At 46.8% G+C, this 12,917-nt stretch overlaps 4 protein-coding genes across 4 annotated transcripts; 2 read left to right on the top strand and 2 right to left on the bottom strand.

The window, feature by feature from the left end:
* Positions 1-1,202: 1,202 nt before the first annotated feature.
* Positions 1,203-4,193, top strand: N7516_005416 (CeGAL family transcription factor; the record flags this gene model as incomplete). The annotated part of the gene is made up of 6 exons (XM_057218136.1): positions 1,203-1,298; positions 1,360-1,616; positions 1,713-1,824; positions 1,876-2,394; positions 2,421-2,650; positions 2,708-4,193. The coding sequence occupies 6 exons, from the start codon at positions 1,203-1,205 to the stop codon at positions 4,191-4,193; spliced, it is 2,700 nt and encodes an 899-aa protein (XP_057080019.1).
* A 1,129-nt stretch (positions 4,194-5,322) lies between these two features.
* N7516_005415 (uncharacterized protein) lies at positions 5,323-6,929 on the bottom strand (the record flags this gene model as incomplete). Its single annotated transcript, XM_057218135.1, has 2 exons — positions 5,323-6,092; positions 6,152-6,929. 2 exons carry the CDS (start codon positions 6,927-6,929, stop codon positions 5,323-5,325), a joined length of 1,548 nt encoding a protein of 515 aa, XP_057080018.1.
* A 685-nt stretch (positions 6,930-7,614) lies between these two features.
* N7516_005414 (uncharacterized protein) lies at positions 7,615-8,856 on the bottom strand (the record flags this gene model as incomplete). The annotated part of the gene is made up of 1 exon (XM_057218134.1): positions 7,615-8,856. One exon carries the CDS (start codon positions 8,854-8,856, stop codon positions 7,615-7,617), a length of 1,242 nt encoding a protein of 413 aa, XP_057080017.1.
* Positions 8,857-11,199: 2,343 nt separating this feature from the next.
* N7516_005413 (fatty acid alpha-hydroxylase) lies at positions 11,200-12,388 on the top strand (the record flags this gene model as incomplete). The annotated part of the gene is made up of 2 exons (XM_057218133.1): positions 11,200-12,129; positions 12,236-12,388. The coding sequence occupies 2 exons, from the start codon at positions 11,200-11,202 to the stop codon at positions 12,386-12,388; spliced, it is 1,083 nt and encodes a 360-aa protein (XP_057080016.1).
* Positions 12,389-12,917: the final 529 nt, after the last annotated feature.

The raw sequence follows: 12,917 nt of genomic DNA, 5'->3' as shown, positions 1-12,917 counted from the left end.
GGTTATAATCATCCAAACGTAATAGAACGTCAGGATTATGGGCTTGTCTCAAATTAACTCAATAAAGACCGGGGAGAGGGGTAAGCTTACACCAAGATGGAAGACTTTGGTGAGAATTGCCGTCAAACTTTTCCCCCCTTGGGGCTTATTCCGAATGAGGTGTCCTGACCTGAATGTCCAACCAGGGACGAACCACTAACGTCGGTGCCGCCACAGTCTAACGTCAGGTTGACTTCGAAGCCCCCGGTCTGGGCCAACCTGCACACTATTTACTATTTACTATGTGGATCTAAGTCCTCATATTCTTTCTACTGAAGATGGCTAGTTCAAGTCTGCGGAAATTCAACGTTGTTTATGAGGTCTTGGAAACACAAAATTCGGTGTTTCAAGAACAGCCCTGGGGCTGAAAGCACTGGAGGTTGGGATTGCTGACTCTGCATGGGTCGAAGCTTACATACTCTGCTTGAATCCTATATCACGACCCTTGGTCGTTGCATCGGAGCCCAGAGCTAGTCGGTACTAACAACCGAAAGCTGACCCTGTCAAAAGGATGGATCACCGGGGGAGGTAATCTGATGGTTAAGCCAATACTTCAGACTCTCTGGAGTAATCAGATCCATTCAAGTCCACATTGGGCTCCAGGGCTGTTTGGTTGATGGCAAATAGCGTGATCAATAACCAAAAGAAGATATTTTGCTCATGAAAACGTTGAACTTTCGCCCCATGCCCTACAAGGAGACTGAGGCAAAACCTGCAGCTATTCCTGATTTGGCGAACGGGTGGCCAATGGTGCGCGTTTACTCATTGCCCTAAACGAGCATTGGATGTCATCACAGAGTTATCTATCGGGCTTGACCAGCTTACAATTCCCAACGGTGCCCGAAACCCGAACCCTTCCTCCTTCATACTTCCCCGATCTATGCTTCTCATGGGTCAAATCCTGGGGTGTTTTATAAAATCCAATGACCTTCCTTCTCCTCTCACACTATTAATTGCATTGACTATTTGATTTGACAGATGTCACGACAATAAGATATTGCTGATATTGTCATTTCAATATATATCAAAAAGCTCTTTGGGATCTATACATTGCCCAAACTCGATTTACTCATCAATGTATGTGAAGAATGGAGATCACGTAGTTACAAATTCCACTGACATTCAGGAAACAGCTTCAGCGATCATATCTTGTGTGGTTCGCCATGAGTCATATACCATTTCCCTCGTGGAATGATCAACAGAGCCTCCTCAAATTATCGTGCGCTGATGCAGACACGTGTAATCAGTTATCCAGTGTGGTAAGTGTGAAATCATGATCATCCCAAGCCAAGAAGGGTTATCTGATAAAGCATCTAAAAGGATAACCCAGCTTCTCATCTTCAACGAGGTGAATCTGAAGTGGGCACCAAGAAAATGGCCATCCCGCGATTAGCGGAAGGGGCCGAATCTGCCTTCACCTCTCCTGGTAGGTTCCATCGTCGACACGTTCGTCGAGCATGCGAGTCTTGCAGACAGCGGAAGACGAAATGCACCGGAGACAAGTCCGGGTGCCGCAATTGTCGAGAGGCTGGAATCATCTGCTGCTATACTGATGGCAAAAGGGAGAAGTCCAAACGGTATGCAGAGTGAATATCCTTTTTTTAAAAAAAAAAAAAAAGAAGAAAGCGCCGCCGTTGTTGCAAGAGCTGACTTCCTACAATCAACTAAAAAAGACAGTTGGCAAGCCTGTCCGCAAAGGTGCAGGCATATGAAGATGTCATTAGCAAGCTGAGCAATCGTTTTGGCGTGTCTGATGAGCAACTTGTGAACATTGCCCTGGCAGCGGTATGAAGTTTAATCCATATCCGATAAGTATGGTACCTAATACTAAATCAGGAATCGGCCCCCGACTTGGCATTTAACCCAGAAACATGCCTTGCAGCAGCTGGAGAACGAATAATTTCATGGCATGCGGGTTCTGAGCCACCGCCCTCCCGAGCATCATCCGTTAGTCCCTTGGAATCCGGCGACCAGACAGAGGAGGACTTTAACAGAGATGAAACTGCACGAGCAACGGGTTTCATTGGAAAAAGCTCCGAGATCACTTGGCTCCAAAGGCTCAGCAAAGAGGTTAACAGTGAATGTGAGGCCTGGCCTGCAACTCTTCCCAACACAGACGATGATAACGGTCTGCCCTCTCCAACCCTAACGCCTCGACCGGAGAATCCAAGCGAACCATGGGTGGTGGCTTCCAACTATTACCTTGATGACCTGGACATTCCAAATGCAGATCAGAGTGATATGTATGGAGTGCCATCACGGGAAATGGCAGGCAGAATGCTTAATGCCTATCTGACTTCGGTGCATCCGTCCTTCCCAATCATTGGGGTTTCAACCTTTGTCCCCCAATTCCAGGTCTTTTCAGTCAACCATCTCTCAAGCCAGGAAACAAATGGCTCGCCATACTCAATCTGATCTTTGCCATTGCGGCTAAATATGGGCAATTGACGAACTCGGACTTCAAGGAAGAAGATGATGACCACCAAGTGTACTTCTCAAGGGCGCGGGCCTTGAGCTTGGAGGATCAGATTCTCCATCACCCTGACCTACAACAGTTGCAAGTCGAGGGACTTACTTCATTCTATCTGATTGCATCAGGACATATCAATCGGTAAGTTGATAGCCTACTTATCGTGACACTGTATACTCACTACGTGGATTCATGCAGGGCCTGGAAACTTTCCGGAAGTGCGGTTCGAGGAGCGCTAGCTCTTGGATTGCATTTGCGCAACGTGGGTGCGAGCATATCGGACACTTCCAAGGAGATACGATATCGGGTGTGGTGGTCATTGTATACACTGGATCATCTACTTACTATCATGACCGGGCGTCCCTCATGTATTATTGACAGCTCTTGCACTACACCAATGCCTGTTCCTTTTGATGAGAGTGATTTCCAAAAAGACGAGGTGGCTCGGCTGATAGGCACAGCTGTACTTCGTACATCGAGTGGTTCCGAGCGGATTCCCACCAACAACAGCGCGGATGACCCGGAATCAGCGGCTGATTCTGATTCAAATGATTTACCTGCCGAGGGCGATACAAAAATGAGCCGAGCAGAGTATCTCAAGGTTCTACCGCCTTGCACTTCACTTTACTTTTTGCAGTTGGCCTCCTTGACGAGCATTTCTAAGCGAATGACAGTGAAACTCTACAGCCCAGAAGCGTTGCAGTCCCCATGGGCAAGCACTGAATTTACAATCAAGAGCTTGATGCTTGAAATTGATTCATGGTTTATGAATCTCCCTGCTGCATACGATTTTACCTCGACACAGACATCCCAATGCCCCATTAGCCAGCGAATGGGCCTCGCCTTTCTGTTCTACAGCACCAAAATCGGAATCACCCGACCGTGCCTCTGTCGTTTGGATCAATCCCCTTCGGAGGAAGACAAGACTTACGAGTTCTGCAACAAGACCGCGGCGGAATGCATCGAGGCTGCATGCCACATGCTTACGCTATTCCCGGATACCCCAGACCCAGTACTGCTCTACCGCATGTCGCCATGGTGGTGCACATTACATTATCTGATGCAGGCGGTTACTGTTCTTCTGCTTGAGTTGGCATTCCGGGCCCAGCACGTCCCCGAGAAAGCGACAATGGTCTCCAAAGCTGCAAAGAAAGCCCTGGATTGGTTGTCAACGCTATCCAAAACCAACATGGCGTCGGAAAGAGCCTGGAAACTCTGCGACGGATTCCTCCGCCGCTTGGCACCGCATATTGGAATCAACGTGAACGATTTCCCCGGCACCGAAGAGTCAGACTCCCTCTTCGATGTCCCCGACACCGCAGACTCCGCACCAGTGGCAGAAGAGCCAACAACGGAGGATGTCGCATTTGACCCGTCCGCGACTATGCCTGCTACAGTGGCTGTTGATGCTATCTCCGCCGAGCTGGACTCAATCGCTTGCTCCCCTGGGACGATGGACCAATCCAATACTACTCCTCTCGGGATGCCGGAATCCTACGGCCTCGAGGCGCCGGATCTACTCGATCAGTTCATCAAACAGGAGAAGGACCTCTCGGGTCGGAGCTCTTATGATGAATGTTTCCCCTATGACCCAGCCACTGGACAGATCACGGGTTCATTCTTCCCATCTGGTCCGAATATGGAACTTGATATGGGCTACTTCTGGGGTGATCCAGTATGTTGAACGGTTGACATCCTTGTAAGTGGATGGAACAACATAAAAAAGAAAAAGAAAAGCGCAAATAAAAGTGGATGCAGAATCAAATTGGAAAATATCTCTGCAATTATCTGGATTCGGGTTCTTTTCTTCTGTCGCTTCATTTGCATGCCATCAAAAGAAAGAGAAAATTCCACACCTGTCTTCACATCACATAGGCACTATAGAGAAAAGTGATTCTTGTTTCTCTGAACTTGTCCCACTACATTTTCTACAAGTTACAAATTCGATACACGAGTTTATTATCTTGTGGTAGCTGGTTATACATCGTGTTGATTGAGATCTTAATACTTCATGTCCATTGACATCTCAAGAAACATAATTCTATGTTATGTACAATATTATACATAATATAACTATCTCACTACAATCCAAGTCCATCCATCGTGCACATATACTCCATGCATCCATAAAAGCTCTGATGTTAAGCTTGTCCTAGAACCAGATCTTCGAGATCCATGTACCCCCCGACATCTGGATATATGGAGCCAGCCAGAATCCACCCTTGGATATAAAATACGAGGTCTAGACCATTACTCTCATGCTCTTGGGTCATTCTGTCGTCTTTTCGGACTTGCCGCCAGGGAGGCAACGGATTTTGTCATGGTTCTTCAGTTGTGACGTGTGTACCTGCACGAGTCAAAATCGGAAACTGAACTTGGCAACTGGGCATGTGCTCTCCTGTTTTCTCTACTGTTGGATCAATATAGGGGTCATTGCCACTAAACAGTGTACTTCTCCTGGGGCCATGTATTGATACTATATAGAGATATCTTTAGCAGGTTTTCTGTCCTCAATCGGTGAAAACTAAGGCCGGGTTATATACTATCTCCACTCCAGGACCAATTTCCAGCGTACGAAATGATAGTTCAGAATTGACTCACTTATGATCATGACACAATCTAAAGCGGATCATTCATTGCCAAAAGACGTCTAGAGTTTCAGGCTCCACCATTTCCATAATATATATAGTGGACTACACCACGAAGTTTCAAACCAGCCCAGCTTCGTACGCAGGGACCACACCGTTGTTTTTTTTTAAATGCATGAATTGCAGGATATATAGTCTAATGGTTTATATATAGTGGTTGGAACATCAACCTGAGCCCGCTGCACTCCAATCCCTCCGAGCAGCAGTAAACAACAGCCGCCCGAGTTCTTCTTGGGGCGTGGAACGGGTGACTTGGTTTTTCGACGGGGCTGAAGGGTAGTACACAGCCGTGACTCTAGCAAAAGAAATATCGACCGTGTGTTTCTTGCGCGTGAAGTCTGCCCAGAGCGTCCATTTTGAGGGTCTAAGTGGGTCTAAAAGAACAGCAGTATCCGAGACTGCGGGGGTGATACCAAGGAGACCACGGTCATCCCAGATGAATTTCTCGATGCACTCTAAAGCAGGCATAATTCGGCGTCGCACACCGCAGCCTGTATGAGCTTCGTCGATTGCATAATCAGGATACTGTTTAATCGAGGCGATTATCGCTGTAATGTCAGATGGTGGGCCTGGAGCTTGGTCGTTCCTGTATTCGCCGGCTGTGTGACCATCATCGTTGGGGGCCGAGTCAAAATCCGGGTCTATCAATGTTGATCCTAGAAAGATCGTTCTGGCGCGCATTGAGAAAAATCGGACCATCTGCCCAAGTTGGAAGAGGTCGCATTGACTAGCGTTGTTGAATCCGCCTCTGCATTGGAATTGACGAGATTGCAAAAGCGTATGTGCAGATGCGGTGAAGGCCGCGCCCAGTGTTCTGTTCTTTGCTGCGGACCTTGCAGCGTCGGTTTCCTCCAGACCCCCGTAGACTCGAAGAAAATGAGCCTGTAGGTCGGTGATGGTATTCAGAACATATTGGCGTCGACAATAGATTTCCTCTGCAGCGAGATGATTTAGCTAACGGGAACTAACTGGGATTCAATATCTGGAAGCCCACCTTCTAGCCCATTTGGGAGGTATCTCCAGCGCAAAGATTCTTCTTCGCGGACATGTAACCCGTTGGTCCAGAATCTAGAGCCCACAACTAGCAAGGCATGGGTCATGAGTCTAGTGAGTCTTGAATCATTGAGGAAGGCGGATATGAAAATGATTTGTCGAATCCGGTCTTCCTTCATTGATAACAAAGCTCCATTAAACCTGGCAAGGAGGGCAGGCTTTGACTTGCCATATAAATATCCAATCCTCTGTAGAACATCCTGGACAACACGGGGAGAATTCAATGAATCGGCAAGGTCGATCATTCTCGCAACAAGCGAAGTAGACTGGGTCTTTAACTCATTTTCAAACACAACTCTTTCTGTTTCATCGAAAGAATCAAGACTTAGAATCTTCAGAAATAACTCGATGGCATCTTCTCCGCACATGCTGGTAGAGTGGACACTGGGAAGCCTGACCGTTGGTAGCGCATGCTGTGAGACCGCGTCCGGTATTTGGGTTTCCCTCCAAGCTTGCTTTTGGGCACTGAATTGCCTTCCCTCAGAGAACTTGGTGGGGTCCAGTAGTGCTTGGAAATATGGACTGTGGGAGATAAGACGCTCGCTTGCCACCTGCCATTTGCGCCTAGTGGATGACAATGAAGAGGCACCAGGAGCGATGTACTCGAGAATCAGGTCACCATCCGCAGAGATGACTCTAATGGGTGACTGCTCGTTATGCTCTTGGAAGTCATTTTGGCCAGAAGGCCCACTTTGGCCTGAGACTTTGGCTGGGTTCATGGTCGTTGGGTTCCCCAGAGGTCTCTGTGACTATGATATAGGGTGAAATTGTGACCGTGGATGTAAAACATTGGAAGTAAAATAATCAAGGGATTCTGTCCAAAGGATTGTGTTATGTACTGTCGTGGTAAAGTATTTTTCAGTCTGATGTGTGCAGTAATGGATGAGGTCAACTGCTTAGCAATTAAGCACTAATCCAATTCCATGATCAGATTTATAAAGATAAAGGGCGAATCTTAACGTATAAAGAGTTCCAAGTGAAGATACAGCAGGATGTCACTTTCACTGTTGATATCCATGTCCACCTTGGCGCGGAGGCGATTTCCACAAGATGACTAAGAATGGGACACGTGACTATAGCCTGATAATTCAGGCGCAATTGTTTCTTGACAGAAGAATAATGCCTCAGGTTTCTAGATCGAGCACGTGCACAAGTTAATCCAGCCATTTATCTGTTCATCAAATTCATTGGTATATGTATAAGACACTTTTAATGTAAATACCGACACGGGCGACTCTTGGCCGGTCGCCAAAAAAAAAAAAAAAAAGGAAAAAAAGAAAACCAGACGGGCGTATAGCATATATACTCAACTACAAAGTTGCCACCCTTGGAAGACAAATCCATCAAAACTCGCCAATCAATGGCTAGCGAGTATGTAGAACAATAAACGCTATCTGTGTGACATTATACAATAATAACCACTGGGAAGTGCATGATTTTGGGGCCCATTCGCTTTGTGGTTTCATGCTCTTGTCGGTTCTTTTCTCGAAGAGCTACCGCTTGCCTGAGTACATAGTATAGGTATTGCGCAGTGTATGGGGTTTCAGAGTCAGGACCACATGGTGTAATCCCATCAGGCTTGAAGGTAGGATCAAACTCAAAGCCGAGGCTTAGAATAGGTGATACAAGAGAGAATACACCGAGTGATTTTCGAACTTCGTTGAGGTAAGGTAAGGTAGCGAGTTTGGCGGCGTTGAGGCCTAGTTGGGGGCTTCCGTTGCCATCGAACAATGCCAATTCAAAAATATCGTTTCCTCGGTGATTCACGAAAAAGGGTTCTTCCGTTGCAAATCCGATGACGAAGTCGGAGTTTGCACATGCGGCGACTATGGTACTCTGGCGGAATTCGGGGGTAAATGCGGTGTCAATGGTGCCGGGTAGACATAGTGCAACGCTCCGGGCCAGTTGCGGGGGCGTTGGGACACCGTCATCTGTGTGAAGGTGCGTGTGCAGAGCCACAGACTCAGTCGTGACGGAAATGGTTGACGATTTTCGTAATGCCGATCCCATACTATTCGGACTGAATTCTTTCCACCCGTTGCTTGTTTCCGTAGAGGGGGTGGCGATTTCCACTTCCTCGCCCGACGAGTAGTTATTCATTTCGGCAGAGATCTCAGTTTGGATTGTCTTTGCGGTTGTCGCAACTGCCTCGCGGGCCGCCAATCTCAAGGTTGGGATCAATATATCATTTTCCTGTTGGTCCACTGGGGCTGCGGGCGCCCAAGAGGTGGCCAGATTGGACCACGTCGCCGTCTTCAATGGCCCACTGGTGTATGACTTCTTGATCAAGTCTGCCAAAGCCTGCCTTGTTTCCAGCGGTGCATCCGCTCTGCCCATGAAATTTATCAGAGGGTTCAGGATCTTGCTTCCTTCCCACAGGAGAAATCTATGTTTCCTAGACAAATACTGAAGCTGTTCGATGGTATCGTTGGACCAGTCGTCGATGACATCGGCCGGAACTTGTAATATGGCGATGTACGGGCCGATATCTGCGGCCAGCCGCACGAGTGAAGCCGAGTCAATGTGATTGACAGATGCATGGGCGACCACGGGCTGCCCATAAGGAAGTGTCTTTTTGGTGGCCGCTAATGTCTGTAGGTAGGCCAAAATTGGGTTCTCGGGGGACCAGTCCCCTGCGGTCGACATTGTGGGTCGTGTAGGAAGGGGAGTGAGCATAGAATGGTATATGGGGTATAATGGAAAAGAGAAGAGTACAAGTACAAAAGAGATGAGAAAAGAGAGAAGGTAGAAAATATGGGAAGGAAGAGGGGCTGAAATCTCCACTACGAACTAGTGTGATGTCTAATCCCTGCCTTCAAATTGGAATTGACCATGCAAAGACCGATAAATAAGCCATAATAGCGTTGTAAGTAATCGTTCCGGCCATAGCCCCGCGTGCCGCGTAGGATAACACTAAACTCTCAGTGGAGACATAGGCCGAGAGCCGGGCGCGTACGGAGTACAGAGATTGTCTTACACTGCTATTGAATATAAGTACGGAGTGCGGAGTATGTACTCGATATGTACTAGTATGCTGTACTTTGTATAGGTGCTAGGGTGGCCTTTGGCTTAACATATCCTTCCCTTCTGGTCTCTGGAGGATCTCGGGTTTCATTTGTACCCGAAGGATCAGACTTTCTGTTCCTGTCAGACTGATTGTACTTATGGGGCTGGTCTCCATTAATGGAGTCAATATGGGGTCCGACTGGGGATTTTCATGTTTATATTAAACCGATCGACCGGGGTGGCAAACGAGAAACCGGTCTGATAAATGGGCCTTCAAACCTTGGGAATCATTCCTGATTCCTGAGAAACCCGCCGAAGGAGCTAGCAGCTTAGGCTGTTGAGCGGTTGAGCGGTTTAGCAGTTTAACCTGATAAATCTAGCCTGTTTGGGTATAGTGGGCATATCTCTTCCTATCTCGGTATAGCCTATGTGATGAGTCTCACTAACTATATTTGAGCTAGTCATAAATGATCTGCTCATAGCCCTACACCTGTGTCCTTCGTATCTATTCGCAGTACTTGGTATGCTCAATATTTGCATGTAGAAGCTACCTAGTGGACTATCAAGTACATATATCATATGCTACATAGTCTCCCGTTTTATTATTCCTTTCCACCATCAGCCGCTGCTGACCCGCCAACTTGACTTATACTTTTGACTACTCGAATGGCATTGATTTTTTGTTCCCTTTGTCAAACAAGATCTCATGCACCAAGACGGCATATAGTATTTGCCGCTGTCATCTTCCCTCCCTTTACCTCTTTATAAACGTTTTGTCTTTTTGTCGGGCTTCCTTCTCGTAGGGTTGTCCTACTTTTTTTTATAGCTCCTACAGACCTATATTAGGCAGCTTCTTGGTGGCGGATGGTCTCTATCTTCAGGAATCTAAAATCATCTCTTCCTAGTTACTCTCTACCTACATGAGAAAGTAGATGGGCTTTTGATACATCTCATTAATGGGTGTTATCAAACTTCCACTTCAGCACAAATATGAAGGTAATGACATACTCCGTACTCCGTACTCTCACCCTTTATCTTTTTTAGTTAGATCTCAACACCTAAGACATCTCTACTCCACTCACTGGCTTTTGACTACAACAGTTGTAGGTTTTCAATTTTGGGCGAGGCTGAATGTGAGTATGCAATCCATTTCGCTAGCTTTCAATTTTACAGATATGATATATCGGAAATGCTTCAGTTTCAGGTCGATTTGAATTTTGATTACATCCTGCTATCCTTTATTACATGGCGTAACTTATTTTGACAAACAATGCTGTGCATCTGGCTTCGTTTCTTCTAACCTTCTCTTTGTACGTCGCAACAACACAAACTCCCGAGGTCCTGCTTTTTATAACTCCTATCTTGCCAATTCTGCTGCCTAGAAAGGTCAACCTAAGCAAAAAAAAACAACGCTCAAACGCAAGCTAAGCAGGATGCTGGGGGATTATTACGGGGTAGAGAGCAAATAATAACCTTGGAATGGTAGGTACCTACCTAGGTAAGTAGCAGCTGAGCTAAGCCTGGACCGCGATTTCCCCTCAACGCCTCATCAATGCGGCTAAGATATAACAGCCCCACCGAGAGGAAATCGCATCAAATATGGAGAGTTATATACACAACTAACATAAGTTAATACCTTGCAGTATCAAAATTAAATAAGGAGTTACATAGGCTACCTAGTTACCTAGTTACCTAGGTTATCAATCCAAATCCGAGACCCCTGTTTAAACATGTGGTCTGATCCAATTGTAAGTCGAGGATTCGAAATTTTCCCAAGGCTCCGGGAGCGGGCGGATCCCTGGTTTTCTTTTTCTTTTGGGTGTCACGCCACGCCTCCCCTTAATTCTTATTATTGCCGCTTTGCCTCTCGGATTTTCATTTTCATTTCCCATCCTATCTTTTTTTCCCCTATTTTCTATTCTCCCGATTCTCCCGATTCTCTCGATTCTCCCTATTTTGCTTCTCTATCGTCTTTCCGCCAACATGCCTGGGAGAGTTTTGCCGACGTTTACCTCTGCCGAAGTCCAATCTCACAACAACGCCAAGTCGTGTTACATCACCTTGGGGTCTAACGTTTACGATGTCACCGATTTCCTCGACGCCCACCCCGGTGGTGGTGATCTGATTCTAGAGTATGCCGGCAAGGATGTGACAGATATTCTGAAGGATGAGATCTCCCACGAACACACCGACGCGGCCTATGAAATCCTGGACGAGTACCACATTGGATTTGTCTCCAATACCTCCACGCCTGGCAAAACTGCAACAGCAACAGCTGTCACCGAGACAGTGACTGAAACCGAATCTGGCCCCGTTTATACAACCACTGGAATGTCGCGGGAGGAGGATTTGTCGATGGATACCGACTATAACCAAGACTTTAAAACCCACAAGTTCCTGGACTTGAGCAAGCCACTTCTGATACAGCTGTGGAACAGCAAATTCTCCAAAGAGTTCTACTTGGAGCAGATTCATCGGCCTCGTCACTACCGGGGAGGGGAGTCCGCTCCTCTGTTCGGCAACTTCCTGGAGCCTCTCAGCAAGACCGCATGGTATGTCGTGCCAATTATCTGGCTGCCATGTGTTGCCTACGGACTTACTGTGGGAGCTACCGGTCTGGGTAGCTCCACTGCTGCTGCCTCTTACTTCTCTGGCGGCGTATGCCTCTGGACTCTCATCGAGTATCTGATGCACCGATTCCTCTTCCACATTGACCACTGGCTTCCAGACAACCGTGTTGGTCTTACTCTGCACTTCCTGCTTCACGGTATCCACCACTATCTCCCAATGGATAAGTATCGTCTTGTTATGCCACCGACACTGTTCGTGCTTCTGGCTGCTCCTTTCTGGAAGCTGTCACACGCAGTCTTCTATTACAACTGGTACGCGGCTACATCGGTATTCTGTGGCGGCGTCTTTGGATATATCTGCTATGATCTCACCCATTACTTCCTGCACCACCGCAGGTAAGTTGAACTTTTATCTCTGATACAATGAACCCACGCTAACATCGATCTAGTCTCCTTCGTACTACAAGGAGCTCAAGAAGTACCACCTTCAACACCATTTCGCCGATTTCGAGAATGGCTTTGGCGTGACTAGTCGATTCTGGGATCGGGTCTTCGGCACCGAATTGGTCGCCCCAACTCCAAAAGGCGTGAAGGCTCAGTGAGCACAATGAATCCAAGCATTAATATAGGGCTATTACTAGTCCTCAAGTCACGATTTAACGCCGAGTACGATGGAGTTACTACTTTTCAGTACTCTCTGAGTACATTGGCTACTGTGGAGTTTCTGGTTGGTCTCAGGGGTCTACTTCTTGTACAGTAGACTTCGGCTTGTGATCTCTTGTCATGGTACTAGATGCAAGGCGGAGTTGCTTCCTTTTTTTAACAAGCATCACTTATCAGTGTATATGACCGTTAATCATAATGCAAGAAATTAATATCTATATCTTTAAGCTATCTATTGCCTGTAGTTTCCACAGTTACTTGGCTGAACTTTCGGTGTTTTGCTCGCCAGGTCACCAGGTCACTAGTTAGCGGTAATTACTGGTAAGGGTTTACTAGTAATTACTACATAGTAGATTTTAGAAAATATTAGTTAACTAGTTAGGTAGATCAATTTCATGTGTGTACCTTTGACCTGGCTAGGTCACCAGGTCATACCTGAGTTTTTTCCCAGTGGCTCCCAACAAAACT

Source organism: Penicillium verrucosum, assembly GCF_028828655.1.
Source record: "Penicillium verrucosum strain IBT 35672 chromosome Unknown utg000001l_segment0_segment0, whole genome shotgun sequence".
Taxonomy (NCBI): Eukaryota; Fungi; Ascomycota; class Eurotiomycetes; order Eurotiales; family Aspergillaceae; genus Penicillium; species Penicillium verrucosum.
This window is presented reverse-complemented; position numbering and strand designations above follow the sequence as displayed.